This window comes from Nansenia antarctica (assembly GCF_963989245.1).
Source record: "Nansenia antarctica genome assembly, chromosome: 14".
NCBI classification, from domain to species: domain Eukaryota; kingdom Metazoa; phylum Chordata; class Actinopteri; order Argentiniformes; family Microstomatidae; genus Nansenia; species Nansenia antarctica.
Window position 1 is genome coordinate 23,429,053 of NC_137684.1, and position 18,823 is coordinate 23,447,875.

An 18,823-nucleotide genomic window follows, 5' to 3' on the forward strand; every position below is an offset into this window, starting at 1 on the left:
CATATTATCGGCGTACACTCTGTCCATAAATTTAGTGTTATATTTGCATCGTTCTGCATCCGGATGGTCACAGGTCCTGCCAAAAGAGAATCTTAGGCATAGTTATGATGCAACAACACAATAAAGACAATAAAGATGACAGCAATACAACCTGATGGTGGTCCTGGTACACCCTTGTACCGGTTCCAGTACTGCTCTAGGTGCTATTTGGAGCTGAGAGTGCCTCATCAGCACCCGGGTCCATTTTCCTGTCAACACAAATCTCAAAACACGAGTATGGTGTAATGGCCTAGTGATCCTAGTTCTATAATGTCCAATGTCTCCCGTAGTATCAAAAGGCGACATTGAATAAGTAGGTTTTGAGGTCACGCTTAAAAATGTCCTGAGTTTTAGACAACCTACAACATTAGACTTATATAGCACTTTTCTAGACACTCAAAAGACACTTTACAAACTGAAAAGATTGAGTAGTAAAATAAAAAGAAACAAACAAATAAATAAAAGAAAGTATAGGGGTCTAATTAATTTTTAGATTACTAAATCTAAATCTACTGTAAGTGTCTTTGTAGGACAATCTACTCTGTATACTGCGTATATCTAGATTTTCCTAAGTATATCTAGATTTCAACGCCAGCATCCTCTCTCGACCGCCATTTTTTGAAAAGTAGATTCTGTCTAATGCGTAGCTACTCCAGCACTCTGTTGGAGTGTTTGTATTGTGCATTCAATTACACCATTTATTTTTGTCAGAATACGGTTACAGACAATGTGCATTCACTTGAATTCTGGGAGCATTTCAGCTTCTTACTGTAACGTAATCCATCACAACAATGCCAGTTTTCATAAATAGAGAAGGGAAAATATGCCGAGGTTGTGGTATTGTGGTATTTTCAGAACCCAGTCTTTGTTTAGTTTCTTTCGTCTCTGGGCTTTTATTTCGGCGATGGTAAAGCTCAGGGCTGTTGTTCCAGTACTGAAGTGGTCCTGTCTTCAGCTTGTTTTAGATAATGCACTAGGATTACATTATGTGACTCGCATTTGTCACATTTGATTGGGTCCTTATGTGTTGAGAGCCGTACTGAAAAGCCCTAAATGTCCTTGGAACAAACTACATGGAGGCAGAAGAGTGTGTCACATCGCGTCTGAGGGAGGTAGAAGTGACCATAAAGGCTCTCTGTCGTTCAGAAGAGAAGAAGGCCGCATTTACACAGTAATTGAGCTGTGTACATTGTCTGTGCTTGTTCTCTGCTGTTGTATGTTTTGGTTATGTCATCTCAACACAAGCCCACTGGGACTGCCAGACTGTCAACATGTTCCAGCTCTTATGACCCTCTCAGTACATCCACTGTTCAACAGATTTCCCTTCCAAAATAAGGATGTACTGTATTTACATCCTACTGTATTTAATAACCTCAAAGCAATAAACAGTAACTCAGTTTTTCAGTCTTATTTGATCAGAACATCACTTCATACTGTACCATACTAAAAAGGGACAGTAGACAGGCTGGGATAGGTTTCCTGAAAACGTCGTAGCACATCATAGCACATTGACTAATGGACTAAAGATAATCATAGTGCTATTAAGCTTTCAAGAAACTCACTCCAGATTACTACTCCACACTGGGTTGACTCGCTCGATGGGTCCTCAATCCCCAAAGTCCCCAACCCCCCCCCAATGCTCCAAACGGCTTACAGTGTGTGCATTAGCCTGCAGAGCTGCAGAGCTCTAGGAACACAGGATCCCCATGCAGGGTTAAACACTTGGGGGTATTACAGGCTCATGGGACTTAAGTCCTATCCATGTAAATCCAGCCTGCGCATGGCTCTATAGTCTAGATCCCCAGTGAGCCTTGAAACAGTAAGGATCTCTATATGACATGTCCCTGCCGCAGTGGAGCACAGAGGGAGGGAAGAAGTAGTGGGGACTTCAGAAGAAATTAATCCACCGCAGTCTGGAAAACCTTGAGTACAGTCTGAGAAATGGGCTGTGTGTGTGTGGGTGTGGGTGTGTGTGTGTGTATTTGTCCTCTCGTTGGCAAAGACGAGAGGGAGAAAAGGGGCCAAACTCAAGAAAAATCAGTATGCAAGGCCTAACTTTCTCCCATTAGCATTCAGTGACTAGTGCTCCTCTCTGCTGTGGCTATGCACTCACTCTACGATAAATCAAGTGGCGAGCATGTTTACGACCGAGTAACACTCCGTCTTCCAGCTTATCACCTCTACAGTACACGCAGTGTGACTCCCTTCCAAAGTTAACACCTTACACTTAATGTCCTATAAGGACAGTCAAAGTCACCAGTTCTTCATGCCCGTGCAAAGCCGGGAGCAGCGTTGAATAGAGCATTTCACGAAATTCATTTGATTGATTGATTTAATTAGGATCATTGTGTGAGAGATAATGAGAGCAATTTGCTTACAAATCTCCCGGTAATTTAATTTACCGTAATTTAATTTACTGTACATATTGAAATAAACAATCCAGATTGTTTTAGATGTTTTGTCTAGCTCTGTTTTGCATGCAGTATATGGCACAGAGTGTGTAGGCTGCATGATTCATCTTTTTCCAGCTAGAATAACAACAGCTCTCTCACCCACAGGCGTACATGAACATAAGGGCATATTATTTTCATAAGGGCAGATCATCTGGGATTCTCAGCCTGTGCCATGTACACAGAGGTCAGGAGGGTTCATAGTAACCGTGTCAAACACCCCTCTCGCCAGCTTACATTAGTCCACATTGCCTCTGCTTTGAACCCAGAAAAGGAGAGGCCATCCCTCTCTGGCAACCTTCATCCATAATGTATGTGTCTTACAGCTCTGATATTCCAGAGGAGATTGTTCAGATTCATGCAGATTTTGACCAAGTCTGCATAAGTAGCCGACTCAGACTGTACTGTCTTATTGCCTAATGATAGGGATTTATTTCAATTATATATTTTTCTCTCTTAGAGTGTGTAATCAGTCTATTCTAGCTCACTCAAACCAAACCGTTTGTGACAGGGTCTGTCCTCAAGTCCTCATGGTAATTTGTCCGGATTATGAAAGTGCAAATTGTAGTTTTTACTTGTTTTTACTTCAACTTGTAGATGATGGGTCATACATTGAAATATGTGTATTTGAATGTTGGTACACCACCTCAAACCTAAGCCATGTATCACTTACCCAGTAGCCTAAGGCAGGCGAGACAGTGAATACAATTCACAAATTAGAAGTATTTAGTGATCCTTAAACTGTTGTTTGTTATATGGAGTGGGCTCTCCAACACTGAAAATGTTGGAATATGCAAAAAAAACGAAAACTCATTTATTTTTAAAGGAAAAAAAAAGAAGCTTTTTGCTCATTTGCGCGACTTGGGAATTGGTGACATTCACCCTTTTCACCAGACCGTGTCTCATTTGTGCCAGACTCCCAGGCTCACGCAGTCCTCATATAACTCCGTTTCAATGTTGCATAGCTGGTCCCTCCTGCTCGCTCCAACTTAATGACATCAGCAAACAGAATTCCTTAAAAGCCCTGGGACGACCGTCCTTATCCTACACCAAGATAAGGGGGGGTGGGGAGAAGGCCACAGGGATCTGAGGGAGGTTTAATGGATGGCTCTACACACACGGGTCCTCTGCTGGACACATTACAACAGATCAGCTGGGATCCTCATCAGAGGCGTTCAAGCTTATTATTACCACGTGCTACACATCAGGCACAGCGCACAGAGGTACAAACACACATACACACACAGGCCCGCACACAGACACACACATACACACACACACACACACACACACACATGGGATGGAACTGGAGAGTGCGTGCTCATTACGGTAAATCTTACTTTTCCAGCATTTATGGGGGAGTAATGACATACCACAACCCCCCGAGCTGACCTGTATATCAGAGGAGTGTGTGTGTGTGTGTGTGTGTGTGTGTGTGTGTGTGTGTGTGTGTGTGTGTGTGTGTGTGTGGTGTAATCAGCTCACCACATTACGCTGCCTGCATGGCCAGAGACGGTCTTTTCTGTTACAGAAAGGCAGGACATGTGCTGGAGAGAGTAGCATAAATATGACCGGAATTACATGTTATTCACATTTCCAATAGGTGATTGTCTGGGACCAGGTTTGTGCACAAGGAGCCTCCGGGGCCCTCCTGGCTCGCAGGGGCTGTGGGGGTCTCCGGTACACCAGTGTATCAGAGGAAGACATCGTCTCAGAGTCATTGAAGCTGTTTTGGATCTTATAAACAGGGTTCCCACGGGTCCATGAAATCCTTGAAAGTTTGTGAATTTGAGAAAAAAAAGTTTTTGAAAATAGACATGGGTCATTGAAAGTGCTTGAATTCCTGTCTCTCTCTCGCTCTAAAAATATATATCTATTAAAAAATGTTTTACTTAGCTCCTCCTCTCTGTGCTCTCCTCTCCCTTGCGTACACATATTTCACAATATATTGTTTTTCTGTGCTGTGGTAGAGAAGGCAAGAGACCATCTACAGTAGTGTTCACATATTTAACTCTCTCTTTTTAATTGTTGTCTGTGAGCGGATCGTTCCTATTATATACATTCTCATCTAGATCTGTCTCAAACTATGCCGTGTTGGGTCCTTGAATTTGAGGGAACTGAGTCTTGAAAGTCTTGAAAGGTGCTTTTGAAACATTTGATGTTTCAGAAGGAGTGGGAACCCTGTATAAAGCACTACAGCGGAATTTAAACAGCGCTGATTTTCACGACACTTTCTTCCCCCATGAGCCTGCATGAGTTTGTTTGGTTGTTTCCTTTCCAGAGATTCTCACCTTCCTTTCTATTGACAGCAGGATATCTTATGTGCACCTCAAAGTCCACCGCCACCTCCCTCTCTGCCATTCTAGTTCTCCTTTCCTGCTTATTCTCTCTTTCTTTTATTCCCCTCCCTCCTTTATCCTCGTTGCTATCGTCATGTTAGTGGATGCACTGTGTTGTGGCGGCCATGTTGAATCAGGTCCTCCGCTGAGGCTGAGGAAGGTCACTGCCAGTTCATCTGTTGACCCAGTTCTAAATAGGCGCCAAGCTGAGTCTCGGCCAATCATGAGAGGGCGTTCTCAAGTGTAAAGTAAACAATGCCAATTTGGGCACAGATGTCCTGGTGGCTCTATGCCTTATGGGGGCGAGGAGGCAGGAGATTGCGAGCTATGGTGAACCAGTGAAATGTATCCCGCCCGAGAAGAAGAGCTGACCCAAAAATGGCTTCGGAGGGGATTTGAAAAGGATACGAGGCGAAAGCCACACAAAGTCTGTGCTTAGTGATGCATACGCTGTCAGTCGCCAATGTGGGCTGTGGAGACAGACGCAAGGAAGGACAGAGCTTTTAGTGATTGTCTAGAGAGTAGAAGGTGATTAAACCGTGGAGAAAACCTCTAGCTCTGAGGTAATTTGATTATGTAAATGAATAGGAGTGCTCCTGCACTTGTGACCATGCTGAAAGGGGACAGGGGCGTGTGGCTGGCGGGAGGCGAGGGGGCTGGCAGAGTTCAGGACGTTTATGGGAAGCGTGCCACCGCCATAACCCCCCCATGACTCACAGTGATCCCCCTCCCTGGGCTTGGTTGAGAGAGAAAATGGCATTTTGAGAAGCCGCAACATTCCTTGCAGAATGCTTCTGTCTGTATAGCATAAACAGATGGGAGGTCCTGGCGAGGTCCTGGCTACACTGGAGCGCAGAGAGATATAACCATAGATTTAGATATATATTTTTTTCTCTAAGAGGCAGTCGTGTTGGCAAGTGAATTTTGTGAGGGAGTTGTTCTTCAATGATCCTTTGCAGTGATAAGAAAGCACTATTGCTCTTTCTTGTTGTTGCCATAGATTTATGAAATTATAGTTGAGGGCAATCTGATGAATTCATGAGTGGTTAAAATGGGCTCAAAAAGGAAATGCTGAAACCATTTTAAAATAAACATTCTCTCCTCCTTCTTGCATTGTTCCCCGTCCCCTCCATCCCCCTCTCTCTGTGAGCTGTGAATAATCGCAGAGCTCCATCTTGTCTAGAAACAACCTTGACCTGTCCTGATGCATCGCAAATGTGTACAGGTGCAGGTACCCAAGCGGAAAATACTGATTCTTTGAACGTTATTGGCATGAAAAAAAAAGAAGTCCAGTTCACATAATGGAAACTGACTATGGCGGATATTGCCCGAACGCAGAATTCTCTTCCACTTTACATCACAAGTGCACAGATACAGTGTGAATGGTTCTCTCCTGAGACGGCGGGGGCCAGTGATGCGTGGGTGCAGGAGCGGACATACTGTACAGTATTAATGTTATTTATCTGTGACTCATTCGATCCAGCTTCCTCACATTCTGCTCAGGAAATAAGGAGAATTGTTGAATTGTGTCTCAGCACAACCAGGTTGTAAAGATGGTGCCCATTCCTCACCTAGGCCCAGAACAAGACTTACTCCCTTCAGAAGACCTGGGAAAGAGACAACAGAGTAACAGAGATACTCTGATGGACTAAGAGGAGTGAGAGAAATTAGACTGGTGGTCCACCTGTGAATCAGGATGGGACTTAAGATCCTTAACAGGAGTCTCCTCTGAGTTAAGTACTTCTGACTTAGCTAGAGTTCATTGTAAAGATACCCAGCAGGATTCCCTTTATTGTACAGCCAGCTTCCCCACCCACATTCACCATTTAATTGCTTTTTAAATTAGATTGGCTGCCTGACATTGCATCATTACACTTGGGGGGGGGGAGTGAGTCTTCAGCAATAACACTCCCACTAGTTTGATGTTATTAGACAGCTGAGATTTGAGGCCAACTACCCCCCCCAGAATATTCCAGCCTGTACTATAACACTATCAGCCATGGCAGTAGCCTTGGAGGAGGTCAGAGCTCCAACTTTCCAACTCGCATACTTTGTAATAGGCCTGCTAGTCCTGCTGCAGCAGTACAACTCCCTCGAATAGAGGAGTGAACTGCAAATGATATAAATGACAATGTCCTCCTCACTGTCTCTATCCACTCAATCTATCCATCAGCACCTTGTCCTCCTCAATCACACCATGAAACCTGAAGCGAGAGAACATGATTTAATACTGTGTGTTCCTGCTGAGCGAAGCCGTTTGTGCGAGGAATATATTTGGAGCTGTGTCTAAAACTAATGATCTAATGTTTTCCCTTATGGCTGTCCAATATGGAACTAGACCGCTGCGATCCGAACACAGATTGAACAGCATAAGGGAGAGGGTTTGTTGTCGCAACAGGGAGGCGGCGAGATAGGATAGCAACAAGAAAAAACGCATCAGGAGGTAAAGTAATGTAGCAAGGGAATAACATCACTGAACAAAGAACTGCTGATGGTATGGTTAAATTATCTTGGCCATGCAGACTGTAATACATTTACATTAGATGGCAAGTTCTCTCACGCCACACCTACAGAGTGATGATTGTGTCTGCTGTTTTCAGTTGCTGTTTGTCTTTGTTCCTTTGCATTGTAATGGATGAATACAGAATATGCAGGTGGGCTCACAGAAATGGTGCTGCCGTAACCCCTGGAGAGTAATCGATCGGTTAGCCAAGTGTGTCTATCATTTTATCATCCTCATTATTTTTGCATGTATCAACAGTACTGGAGCCCTTCTAAATAGGCCTGTGGATTCTCTCACGAGTTGCCTCCATTATCTGGAATTACTATGCACAACCATCTCTGTGATAGTCACAGTTAAGCCACTTTTTTTCACCACTTTTTCTTTTTTTACCAGACTCATGTTTCTTCCACTTTGTTTTTTCCCAAACGGTACTTATTTTACCCCCAGACGTGACTCTGAACCTGCAATTATCTCACAGTCTGAGAGCAACATCGATGTGATTTCTTTAACATGTAACATCTGATACAGTCTATCACATTATATCTCAGACTACACACTAGAGGTCTGCAAGCCCGACGGGGCCCAACGGGGCCCGACACCATGAACAAATTATAGCCCGGGCTCAAGCCGATTTTATTTGGCATAGATTGGGTTCGGGCGCCGAAACACGTAGTGTTCTCTTTGACGCAGAAACACGTAGTGTTCTCTTTGACGCAGAAACACGTAGTGTTCTCTTTGACGCAGAAACACATCTTGTTCCAGCCGTAAAAATCAATCCGAAAAAAAATCGAAATCAATAGGCTTCGGGCAGCGGTAAATGCTTATTAGCTCGTCGGGTATGGTAGGACCGGGGCGTGAATGCCACGGGCTTGGGCCGGGCTCAGGCCGAGAGTTCAGGCCCGCGCAGACCTCTACTACATGCACACACATGCTTTTGCTTAGGTAGAGGCTCAACGCAGGAGCAGGAGAAGACATGATCTAATATGTGACTTTGAGAAAGGTAGAGCTATGGTACTTTTATAGAGAATTCGGACACTGTAGCCTTAAAGAACAGCAATGATGAGCCAAACCGGTGTGCCTGTAAGCTCCCTCCTTTGCAATGTGGAGGTAGGAAGGCCCTGTGTGGAGAACATTGATCTAACTCCAGGATAACCCTGTGACTAAAAACAGAGTTTGATAGAGTGCATTTATTTTCCTGCCCACATATAGTACCTCATGTATTTTCAGGCCTGGGCCGAGATGGGGGGGGGGGGGGGGGGGGGGGGGGGATAGAGAGAGAGAGAGAGCGAGCGAGAGAGAGAGAGCCATCTATTAATCTATTGGAGGGCATATATTGATTGGTTACGTGGGGGGAACTATTAATGTACAGAGGTGCAACTTCAAATAACAGCAAATCCCAAATGACTCCCACCAGAGAGAAATATTTCTTTTAATCTTTCGGGCTGAAATCAGTACAGATGGAAATAGATCGCATTTAGAGGTAACCTTCATCAGAAAAGCATTCCTTGCCCATAGGCACTCAATACCAGATGCCTTTGCAGCCTAGAGGCAAACAAAACAAAACAAAACACTGCTGGGTCAGTCGCTGCGATCAGTTTAATTAATTCCTGAAATGTATTACATCATAGTGTCCTGCGGTTCTGTGAATGGCCACATTGATGCCTTTCACGGTAAACTGGGGGTCTAGCTATTGAAATGCCATTGCATCAATATGCAGTGGACCATACTGGCCTCTTTGTCTATGGAGCAAACTTAGATTGATTCCCTTTCTTTTCTTCTCTCAGCTGTTCTCATGCTTCCTCACATTTCGTCCATTGCATGCCTTCTAAAAACCATATTGGGTTCAAATGGTCATGTATGTTGCGCTAGTTTTCAATCCAAAGAGCATTTCGAAAAAAAATACATTTGATATAGTGTAAAACACTTGCTACAGTTGAGAGAATGACTGTGCTGCTTTGCCTCATTGTAACAGTCGCTCCTCTGTGAGTAGGCTACAGTGGCAGTGGTGCGTCTCTGGTTGTGTGAGCGCCCTCTACTGGACACATTCAGGGAACACTCATAGCCTGGTCACACCTGAAGAAGAAAGAGCGCAATTGTTGTAAGGACACCATACACGTCTCACTTTGTCATAAATAACATGTGTAATGAACATATGTCATATACTCTACAGCATTAACATATTATTCCCCTCATGGATCATAGTTTATTTCCGAGAGTGTTTTACGAATTACATTTTTTCTGTCACAGATGACATAATTTCACCGATTTAATTAATTTAAATAAATAGGCGGAAACTCCATTGTCTCCCTCCTTCATCACTGTTATTCTCCTGAGGATATGACGGTAATTGTTTTTGTTGTATTGGATTGTCTCCTAACACCACAGGTTTATTGAATTTACAGCACACTTAGACTTAGTGCTTTGCCTCTATAACGATAGTCTCAGGAGGAATATCTAATGATCTGTTAATATGGATTAAATACTCGACCCTTTAATGTATAATCCATAGTCTCAGTAAAGAGAAGAACTGTTTACATCATCCCATGCCACTACTGTATTCTGCATATTAATTAATCCTTTTTTTTGCATTCTAGATTACTCTATGCATCAGATTGTATTGGTCATCATATGTCCCGTTCAATATTGTGACATTCATACATCGTGAGTTTAGAATAATAAGGTTCTATCTCCGTTTAGGGCAGTTCAGAGACATTGAGCGTCAAAGTTTTCACATTCCATTATGTTTTGTGAGATGGAACCTTTGTATTTTATGGATTAGCCTACTAACTCAAAAAATGTCAACATTTAAAAAAATAACACCACACAGGCATTAATAAACACCTAATGGATCAGATTATGTAAAAAACTCAATTTGGACAAACATTGAGATAGAACCTTATAATTCTAACGTCACGATATTAAATAACGATATCAATTATAGTAGAATATATAATGTTTCAGTAAATCTTGCATGTCTGGAGCCGTCAAGACCTGTTTACGACAATTGCGTGAGCACTGGTCGGATTAACAACAGATTACCATGGGGAGTGCTGTAACACAAAGAGCTCCATGCACAGTGGGTGCAACTATTCCTCTAATCTGGAATATACAAAGACTCATGTCTATCTACTCAAAGCTATTCAGTGGGCATTCATATAGAGAGACATATGTTGTTTACAAGTCAGTCATATTATCAAGGCGATGGGATTGCTTTGCAAGTGTTTGAAATCCAGAGAAGTGTGTGTGCCATGCGCCTTTTTATTCTCAGCATCCTTTTTTATTCTCTCTTCACTGTGTTGGGAGGAGGGGCCAGCGCGCATGCGCAGAGGTCCGCTAACCACACACACACACACGCGGCTCGAGCGCGACGTTTATCCAGCGCGGACCAGCCACTATGCATCACACGAGCGGTCTCGTCGGAACGGCGTGCATTCGCAAATGCAGTCAGAGACACCCTAAACGCTGGCCCTTTCGCTCCGTTTCTGGCCGGATCAAAGCTGTCCTCCTCTAGCTGCAGAATGGGTTAGAAGCCAAGGAGGATGCACTGGGATTATTGCACTTTCTTTCTACACTTTGCGGAGGATGGTGGAATTGCCATTGGATTTTCTGTTTTTTTCTCAGAGACACCCTGCCCTGACAAAGACAGAGGAGAAAGAGAATAGAGATCTTATTTGATCTATCCCCCCTGATCTATTCTTTCATCCCTTTTTCTTTTTTGGAGAAATGATTGCAGAATTCGTGTGCAGCGCCGTGGCTTTGGTGCTCTACGTCAACACTCTGGGCGCAGATTTCTGCTACGATGACAGGTACATGCATGGATGAATGAATGACAGATCTCTATTATGTCCCCATGGCTGTCAATACAGTGGGGATGAATGAACGACATCGCTCGGCCCGTTATAATGATGTCTTCACATTACATGTCCAGAGAGTAATTGTGGAGTGGAGCTATAATAGAATGGTGCGGGCCGGGAGAGAGGGTGACTTCTGTCCGCTCGGGTTTTGGGCTGCGATGGGTCTCTGCAGTCAGTCAACAAATGTACTACACAGAAAATATTATTAATATCTTATGCTCCATGTCTTAAGTGAGTGCATGAGTGCATGTCTTCAGGTTAGGTCTTAATTAAGACGACTTAAGACATCTTGACAGACAAAATGTTGGTTAATTAAGACATCTTAACACATCTCAAGACAAGGTGATGGTTGAGCGATATGCATGCATTTTTCAAATGACATTGTAACTTTGCAGATTACGTTGTATCCACAAGCTACTAGTTGGAGTGTGTTTGATGCATTGAGACATCCGAAACTCTTGAATGACAGACAGTGTGTCCACCAGTGTCACTGCCAAATGATCACACATGATTTAGTCCCATGAATAAGCGAGGCACTGTTCCACAGTGACAGTCCTATTTGTTAAATACGTATTTGATGGTCAATGTATTGTTTATGCATTATACACAACATTTTATTTTGCTATATGCACAGACTCCAACGTCCCAATTATCTCCAGAATTAAATAGGCTGTTGTTGGCCCTTTGCAGTCAGATTAATAATCCAGCTATGCTTCAGATGAAATCACGATTGAGAAACCAGAGAGCCGCTTTAAATGAGAGTTCAGATGTGTTGATTGATGATTTTTTTTTTACCACGAACGGGCAAGGAACCATATAGCCTATGGTAACTTCGCTGACCTTGATTTTGAAGATGAAAAATAATATATTTTTTAAAATTTCTCTCAAGTAAAAATGTCTTCTTATGTCCTCCAATAACACTCTAGGGTTGAAATGTAGAATTTCAAAGTATTTCAATGAGTGCCCTATAAAGGGTTAAGCAGATTCTCGTGCAGGTTCATCGTTCATTTCGTTCGCTCCATTGAAAGGCAACTGTCTCTAAACAGTGGAGATGCGTGCAGTGGAGGCATGTCACCGGTTGTGCTGCACGATGAGAGCCAATGTGCCTCTGGAGTATTTCTCTCCCAGGTCTGGATTTACTGTGCCAAGCAGATTTCATTATCTGGAAGGATTGAAGATCGAACACACACTATCTTTTTTCTTTTTCTTTTAGGCTATACTTTTTAATATATACTTTATACAATCACAGTTGCAAGGTCTTTATAGGTGCAACATACACAGATAGTCTTGAGTCTGCCTGGTCACTGCTCATGACATTTTTTATTTCAAAGATGCCTGAATAGTTGGTTTGTTAATTGAATCATGCATTGCCATTTGCAAGCTGTGAGTGTATGCTGAGCAAAAGCCTCTCTTGCAGACGGTTGGTCTTTCGATTTGAATGGTCTGAATGACCATGCTTAACCATGTACATCAACATCTAAACAGATCATATTCCCATTTTCAATATTCTGTCAATAACTGCTTATGAAATTGCTTGATGCACCAGACTAGTCCCTGTATCTCCATTATCGACCGTGACAACCATGCCTTATTGTGAATGTAAATAAGATAATTGTAAGTGACAGACTACTGTTCTGGGGGGCTTGCATTTTACAGGAGTCATGACCATTATAATGTAGCCTGAGGATGCTGTTGCAGTGAATGTGATCACCAAAGTTGTGCCAAGTGGTTTGTTCAGTACTTTAAATAGAGTAATCGTTCACTCATCACATAACCCAAGGCTTGTGCTGACTCACTACAGTAGATATATGTTTGCGGTGCAGCAGCATTACCCCTTCGTACTGTGTTCAGGTTATGTGAGAGTGTTGGTGTTCAGTCTCCATAAAACTGTCAGGGACTGGCTGCAGGGTGGAGAGGTTAAGGCTACCACTGCCTGCAGCAAGAAGACTGCGATGTGTCTGTCTATTCAAATTTAACCTTCAGGTGTGTGTGTGTGTGTGTGTGTGTGTGTGTGTGTGTGTGTGTGTGTGTGGGTGTGTGTGTGTGTGTGTGTGTGTGTGAGTGTGTGTGTGTGTGTGTGTGGGGGGGGTGTGTGTGTGTGTGTGTGTGTGTGGGGGGGGGGGGTGTTGGGATGTAGCATTGCCGATATCAACACACCCGCACGTGACGTGAATATAATCCTCCAAACAAGAAACAAATATCCCTGTGGCCAAATTCGAATAAATTCTGACAATGTTATCTATATAACTACGTTTCCCCAAAAAGTAGTTTTAATCACTTAAACTGAATTGATATCAGTAAGAACAGGACGTAGGCTATTTGGTAGGTCAACCTTTACTTACTTTTGTCAACATTAATTATCCTCACTCCAGAGGCAGAGACATTTGAAAACATTTGACCCACCCTGAATTTTGGTGACTGAATGAGAACCTTGAGACCTAGTCTTACCTTTCATTCCACTCCCAGTTCGATATGTTCTGATGCACTTCACATTTGGACTCTCATGGGTCCATTTAACACAGAACTGCCCACGTGTAATTAGCGGCCGTCGGTGCTGTCCCTCTGGGCTGCGCAGTCAGCAGGCAGTCCGGTCTAGAACCTGGTGTCAGTGTGGTGGACAGAAGGAGCAGATGTGATACAGTGATGGGGGAAAAGCAGGCCTTTACGATGGCTGTTATCATGTGCGGATGAGAAGCTGCTCCTAGATCAAACTGAGCTCACATTAATGCACTGCAGCTTCTAGACTGGAGGACTGAATTGAAAGCTTCAGCCATAAAACTTGCAAATAGCCATTCATGAACCATTGTCAAATAGTAGGCTAGTACTACCGTATCCCTTACTACTACACATTATTTTTTTCTGTAGATCATTTTCAGATTTCTACTTCTAAAGGCTGCTTGTTAGGCTTTCTTAGGTTGTTTTCTGCTGAAGATTAAACATCCCTGTGTTACAGAGAGAGGAGAATTAATCTGGGGGGAAACAAATATGGATTTTCTAGCACAATCCATGAAAAAGCACCCCGTCAGAAATCAGGGAGTAATTTTGTCTCACTACCTGTAGTTGTGAAACCTAAAATGCATTCACTGAACCCAGCCGATGATTACAAGTTAAAACCCAGTGCAGAGTGCTCTTTGTGTCTGTGTGTTTGTGTGTGTGTGTGTGTGTGTGTGTGTGTGTGTGTGTGTGTGTGTGTGTGTGTGTGTGTGTGTAGGTAGTAGAGTGTAGCCAGGAGACGGGCTGCCAGTGAAACACCTTGAGGATTTACCATCGATCTGCTAGTGGAGTTCTATCTTATATAATCATGAGCAAGAATCCTGCACTGCTTGGGATAAAGAATATTTGCGTGGATTGTGACTGAGTCATGTCAGCTGAATGAACCTCCCTAATGATAAGGTAAACCTGCACTGGTTACAGATTGGCTATATTCAAACATTCCAAATCTAAATATACACCCTACCTGTAGGCTAGTAGTCAAGTGTTATATGTGACAAGGAGTCGTTGGAAGGTTGAATCATAGTGTTCCAAATAGTGTTTATGTCAATAAACACCAAACAATTGAAACTCCTCCATGGAGGAATGCGTACACTTCACAATCCTTTGACAAACAGTTCAACCTTGAGGAGAGAGCCTGGCCTGTTATGAGGTGTCAAATCACCGTGGGGAGTTCGGCCCCATCTGGCCACGGATCATCATTATCCTCCCAGCCTTGACACCTGCACTGGAGAATGGCACTCATACGTCATGTAGTTCATATCTCTATCGGCCATAATCCTGAAACCTATGGAAGCAATACTCCAGTGTGGAGAGAAAAAACGTCAGTGGAGAAATATCACCCAATCTTCTGTGACTCGCTATGAATCTGTCCCGACTGTGAAGATGTATGACCTGCAGACAAGGGGTCTAACAAAGCTGGGTGATTCTCCACAGCCTGGCGAAGGCATTAGCTGCGTCGTCAGCATGACTGTGGGCGATTGGATTTACGTTGGGAAAACATCCGTAACTTAAAAAATCCAAAAAAAAAGAAAGAAAATGTACCGGATGAAAGTTAAATGTGGAGGAGGAAAAACAAAGCCGTTCCCGTTCTCCTCCTGCCTGAGTCACTCCTGAGGGAGATGCAGATTCGGCCGTGATAAAAATATCCTCTAATACATTATTACTGATGATGGGTAAATTAATACTACATGAAGGCACTCCGGCACTAAAAGACACACTTTATTCCGCTCATATGACGTTAAAGTAAAGTTGATGGTAATGTGAGAGTGTGTGAAGGACGTGCAGTCGTTTAATACAAAGGACACAGGCCTCTGTGATTTATGTAACGCAGACAGAGCATGACCGTGTCCTGACAGGGCCACGGAGCCGTTGTCAGAGTGAGTGTGTGACGTCATGAAGCACTGCAGTCAGATCATATGGGCTGGAACCACCTGATGACTTGCGATCTCAAGCATTATTAAGCCAATGACACACAAGGTTAGTCAAACACGTTAAGAGTTGAAAGGGAGTTCATGCGACTCTCAACAACTGGAGTAGAGGTCATATGTAGTCCAAATAGTTAGTCTAGTAAGAGAAAGACAGGGGAACTCCTACCTTAGTCTCAGCATTTGGGAATTGAGCTGGTAAACTTTTCTCAGACTGTCTGAATATAGGCCTACTGTATATTTTCTCTCTAGGCCTATGCTAAAAAGAGGGTTATGCAGAAAATAATTAGAATAATGTGATCTCTGATATAAATCAGTACACAGGAGTAGTTGAATTCACGTTTTTATTTATGACATCGGTTCTTACTTAGTGTTGAGAATGGATTCCCGGTCCTGGTCCTGTCCAGTCTGTTGTTTATAGACCTAACTTGATGTTCTCCACGTATCGCATTAAGAAGTGACATTAATTAACTATAATGAATCACTTTGTCTGATGACGTGGCTATAATTAGCGTTCAGCCCATTAACATCAACGCCCTCAGCCACTCAGCGCTTGCATGTAGCATGTGTCGGCCTATGTGACACATCCTCTTCACTACCGAACACCCCCCTGCCTACGATGATGATAATGGATCGTGTTAATTTCTAGCACCCAAAGATCTGACGAGTAAACAATGTATGAATATACTGTATGTATATAGAAAGAGAGAGAAAGGAAATGAGAATTTAACACTAGAACCGCCATGAGTAAAGACAGATGTTATACCTTCGCACTCGATTTAAAATCTCAGGACCCTCCTTTCATGGCTTTTCCTAGATAATGTGCTACGTTCTACCACCCAGTATCCTTACATTTTCAAAATCACATCAGGACAAGCTAGTATAAAGCTATTTTGCAGTTTTTCTGTGTAGGAGGCAGGCTAATTTACAAGACGGCCAACTAGTGGTCTTTGTGTGTAAATAGCAGCGTGAGCATTGTAAAGACCCCCGAGGTGGCTGTTTTAGTAGGTAAAAAAGGCACTTCTTGGTAAAAGCATAGTAGTAGGCTATAGTTCTGGCTCGTCCACCCAGTGCTGAGTAAGAGTTGTGGGTCATCCACGTGAGGCTGAGGGCCTGTAAATAGCCCGGGCTGGCTTTGGGCTTCTGTGGTGTTGCTGCCCCAGGCCCTGCTCTTCTCTTGGCCCTGCTGTAGTGTCCACCCTAGTGGGATAGGATGGGCTAGCTGGCTGGCTGGCTGGCTGGATGGGGCTGTGGTGGTAATGTAGCGAGGGCCCATGGGCGTCAACCGAACAGTCTGAGCATCTCTCCCGGTGCCCTGTAATTATAGCCTCTCTCGCCATACCAGGCCCTGCGAGGCAGGAAGGCCTCCCTAGTCCCTACTCCCTACCCTCCCAGCTCTGATCTCCCAACGGCTCCATCCAGATGGTCATGTTTGCAAAACACTGAGGGTTTTTACTCCCCTGTGTGTGCACTTGGGGGTTTGAGGTGGAATCGAATGGAACATGTTCTCTGCTGCCAGAGGGATGGAGCCGTCAGCGGTGCAGATGACAGTGACTCCATATGAGAGGGTCCTAGTGGAACTTTCAACTTCTTTTTTTAATATTTAGTTATTTTAATGTTTTGCCTTTTTGTCTGGCAAGTTAATGAAATGGTGTGACTCGATAGTGCAGTTTAATCTCTAGCAGTAGTTTTCTAGTGATTTCCTGTAATTTTACAGAGAGATAGCTCCACTTAAGTTAATGCTTGATAGTTGACTCCTATTGGGATCACCAGCCAGTCCAGTTCAGTTCTGTCTATAGCCCTAAGAGATCAGCTCAGTTCTGTCTATACCCCTAAAAGATCAGCTCAGTTCCGACCACAGATACATGGCCCTCTCTTCCTTCCATTGCTCACGATATTTTTCAGCAGATATGGGAGCTGGAAAATTGTAGGTTATTTTCACCCTCACCACACATGGAGATACTGCAGCTTAGGCTGCTGCTCAAACAAGCTTATTTGTTGCTAAAAATACTATTAATGAGGGGGTTTCGATATGTAGTGCATTGCTGTGTGTCTCCAACAAGCCCACAGAATGACTTGAAATTGTTTTGTCCTGGATGCAATCAGTTCAGATTCAGGAAATGGGAAACAGTCGACTAGATGAGATGCAGAATGTTATTTCTCTCACTGTCGTCAACCCTAGTCTATGATTTAAGGAGACCTTGGTTTTTCTGTTCACAAACTGACTTACATAAAGCCAATGGCCCTCTTTCTAGCCAGGTTTCCTGTGTGGAGATAGAGGGGGAGTGAGAATATCTTCTCAACTACCCTGCACACATTTGGAAAATGTGCACGTCGTTCAGTCCAAGTTCGAACATGAGAATGTGTTGTGTTGATGCACTGTAGGCACATAATCACACTCAGTTTGGGATGACAGGGACAGGGTTAGCTACACACAGCCTCAGCAGCAGAATCACCTAACTCTGGGGTCTATTTCTCTGCCCTCCTCTTCTGGGTCACTGGGTTTCTCTCAGAGACTGTCAACACTGTTAAATTAGCCTCTCAAGGCTGGCGTGTGTGAAGGCTGCTCCCACGGTGTGATCTGTGTGTATCGGCTGGCTGACGTGACCCTGGCTGAGGTGAACTTTCATTGTTCTCACTCACTAAGCAGCACTGCTTCAAAGGTCGGCCCTGGATGAAACCTGCATTGATATCTCAACCGTGAAGACAGTATTTTGGTCTACCTATACTTTTACTTGTTTATAGTTCTACTTGTGTTACCGTTGATTATCCCGCTCATCATGAGGCATTGAAATTTGAAAATATCTTACACTTATGTGGGTTTTTGGTGACAGAATGAGAAATATAGACTCTATTAGACACTTGACACCCAATTTGATATGCTGTGATGAATTTATATTTCTGGTAACAGAATGACCCAGAGACTGACTGGGCAATAGAGAAGAGTACAGAAGCCAAACCATTTCCTCAAAATGAAATAAAAGTGATGACAGAGTCTATACTTGGCCAGGGTCTATACTTTAATACATTGTTATACATTAATGAGGTTTGATGTTTTTCTAAACACCTTTAAAGACTTTTTCTGGTAGATGACGCTTTTCCATATGTTTGACCAGAAGTCAAAGCCTTTGCTTATCCCCGTTCTTATGATGGAAGACGGTTGAGAAATGTATTTCTTATTTAATTTCCACAAAATATAGACAATTTGATGTGCTGTGAC

At 43.3% G+C, this 18,823-nt stretch overlaps 1 protein-coding gene across 1 annotated transcript in view; it reads left to right on the forward strand.

Annotated features, from left to right (window-relative positions):
* Nucleotides 1-11,054: 11,054 nt before the first annotated feature.
* The window catches only part of tmtc2b (transmembrane O-mannosyltransferase targeting cadherins 2b), a gene marked incomplete at both ends in the record, with an annotated part of 112,613 nt that continues 104,844 nt past the window's right edge, over nt 11,055-18,823 (forward strand). The window contains 1 exon segment of the mRNA XM_080545401.1: nt 11,055-11,137. Within this exon segment, the coding sequence (XP_080401527.1) occupies nt 11,055-11,137 (83 nt within the window).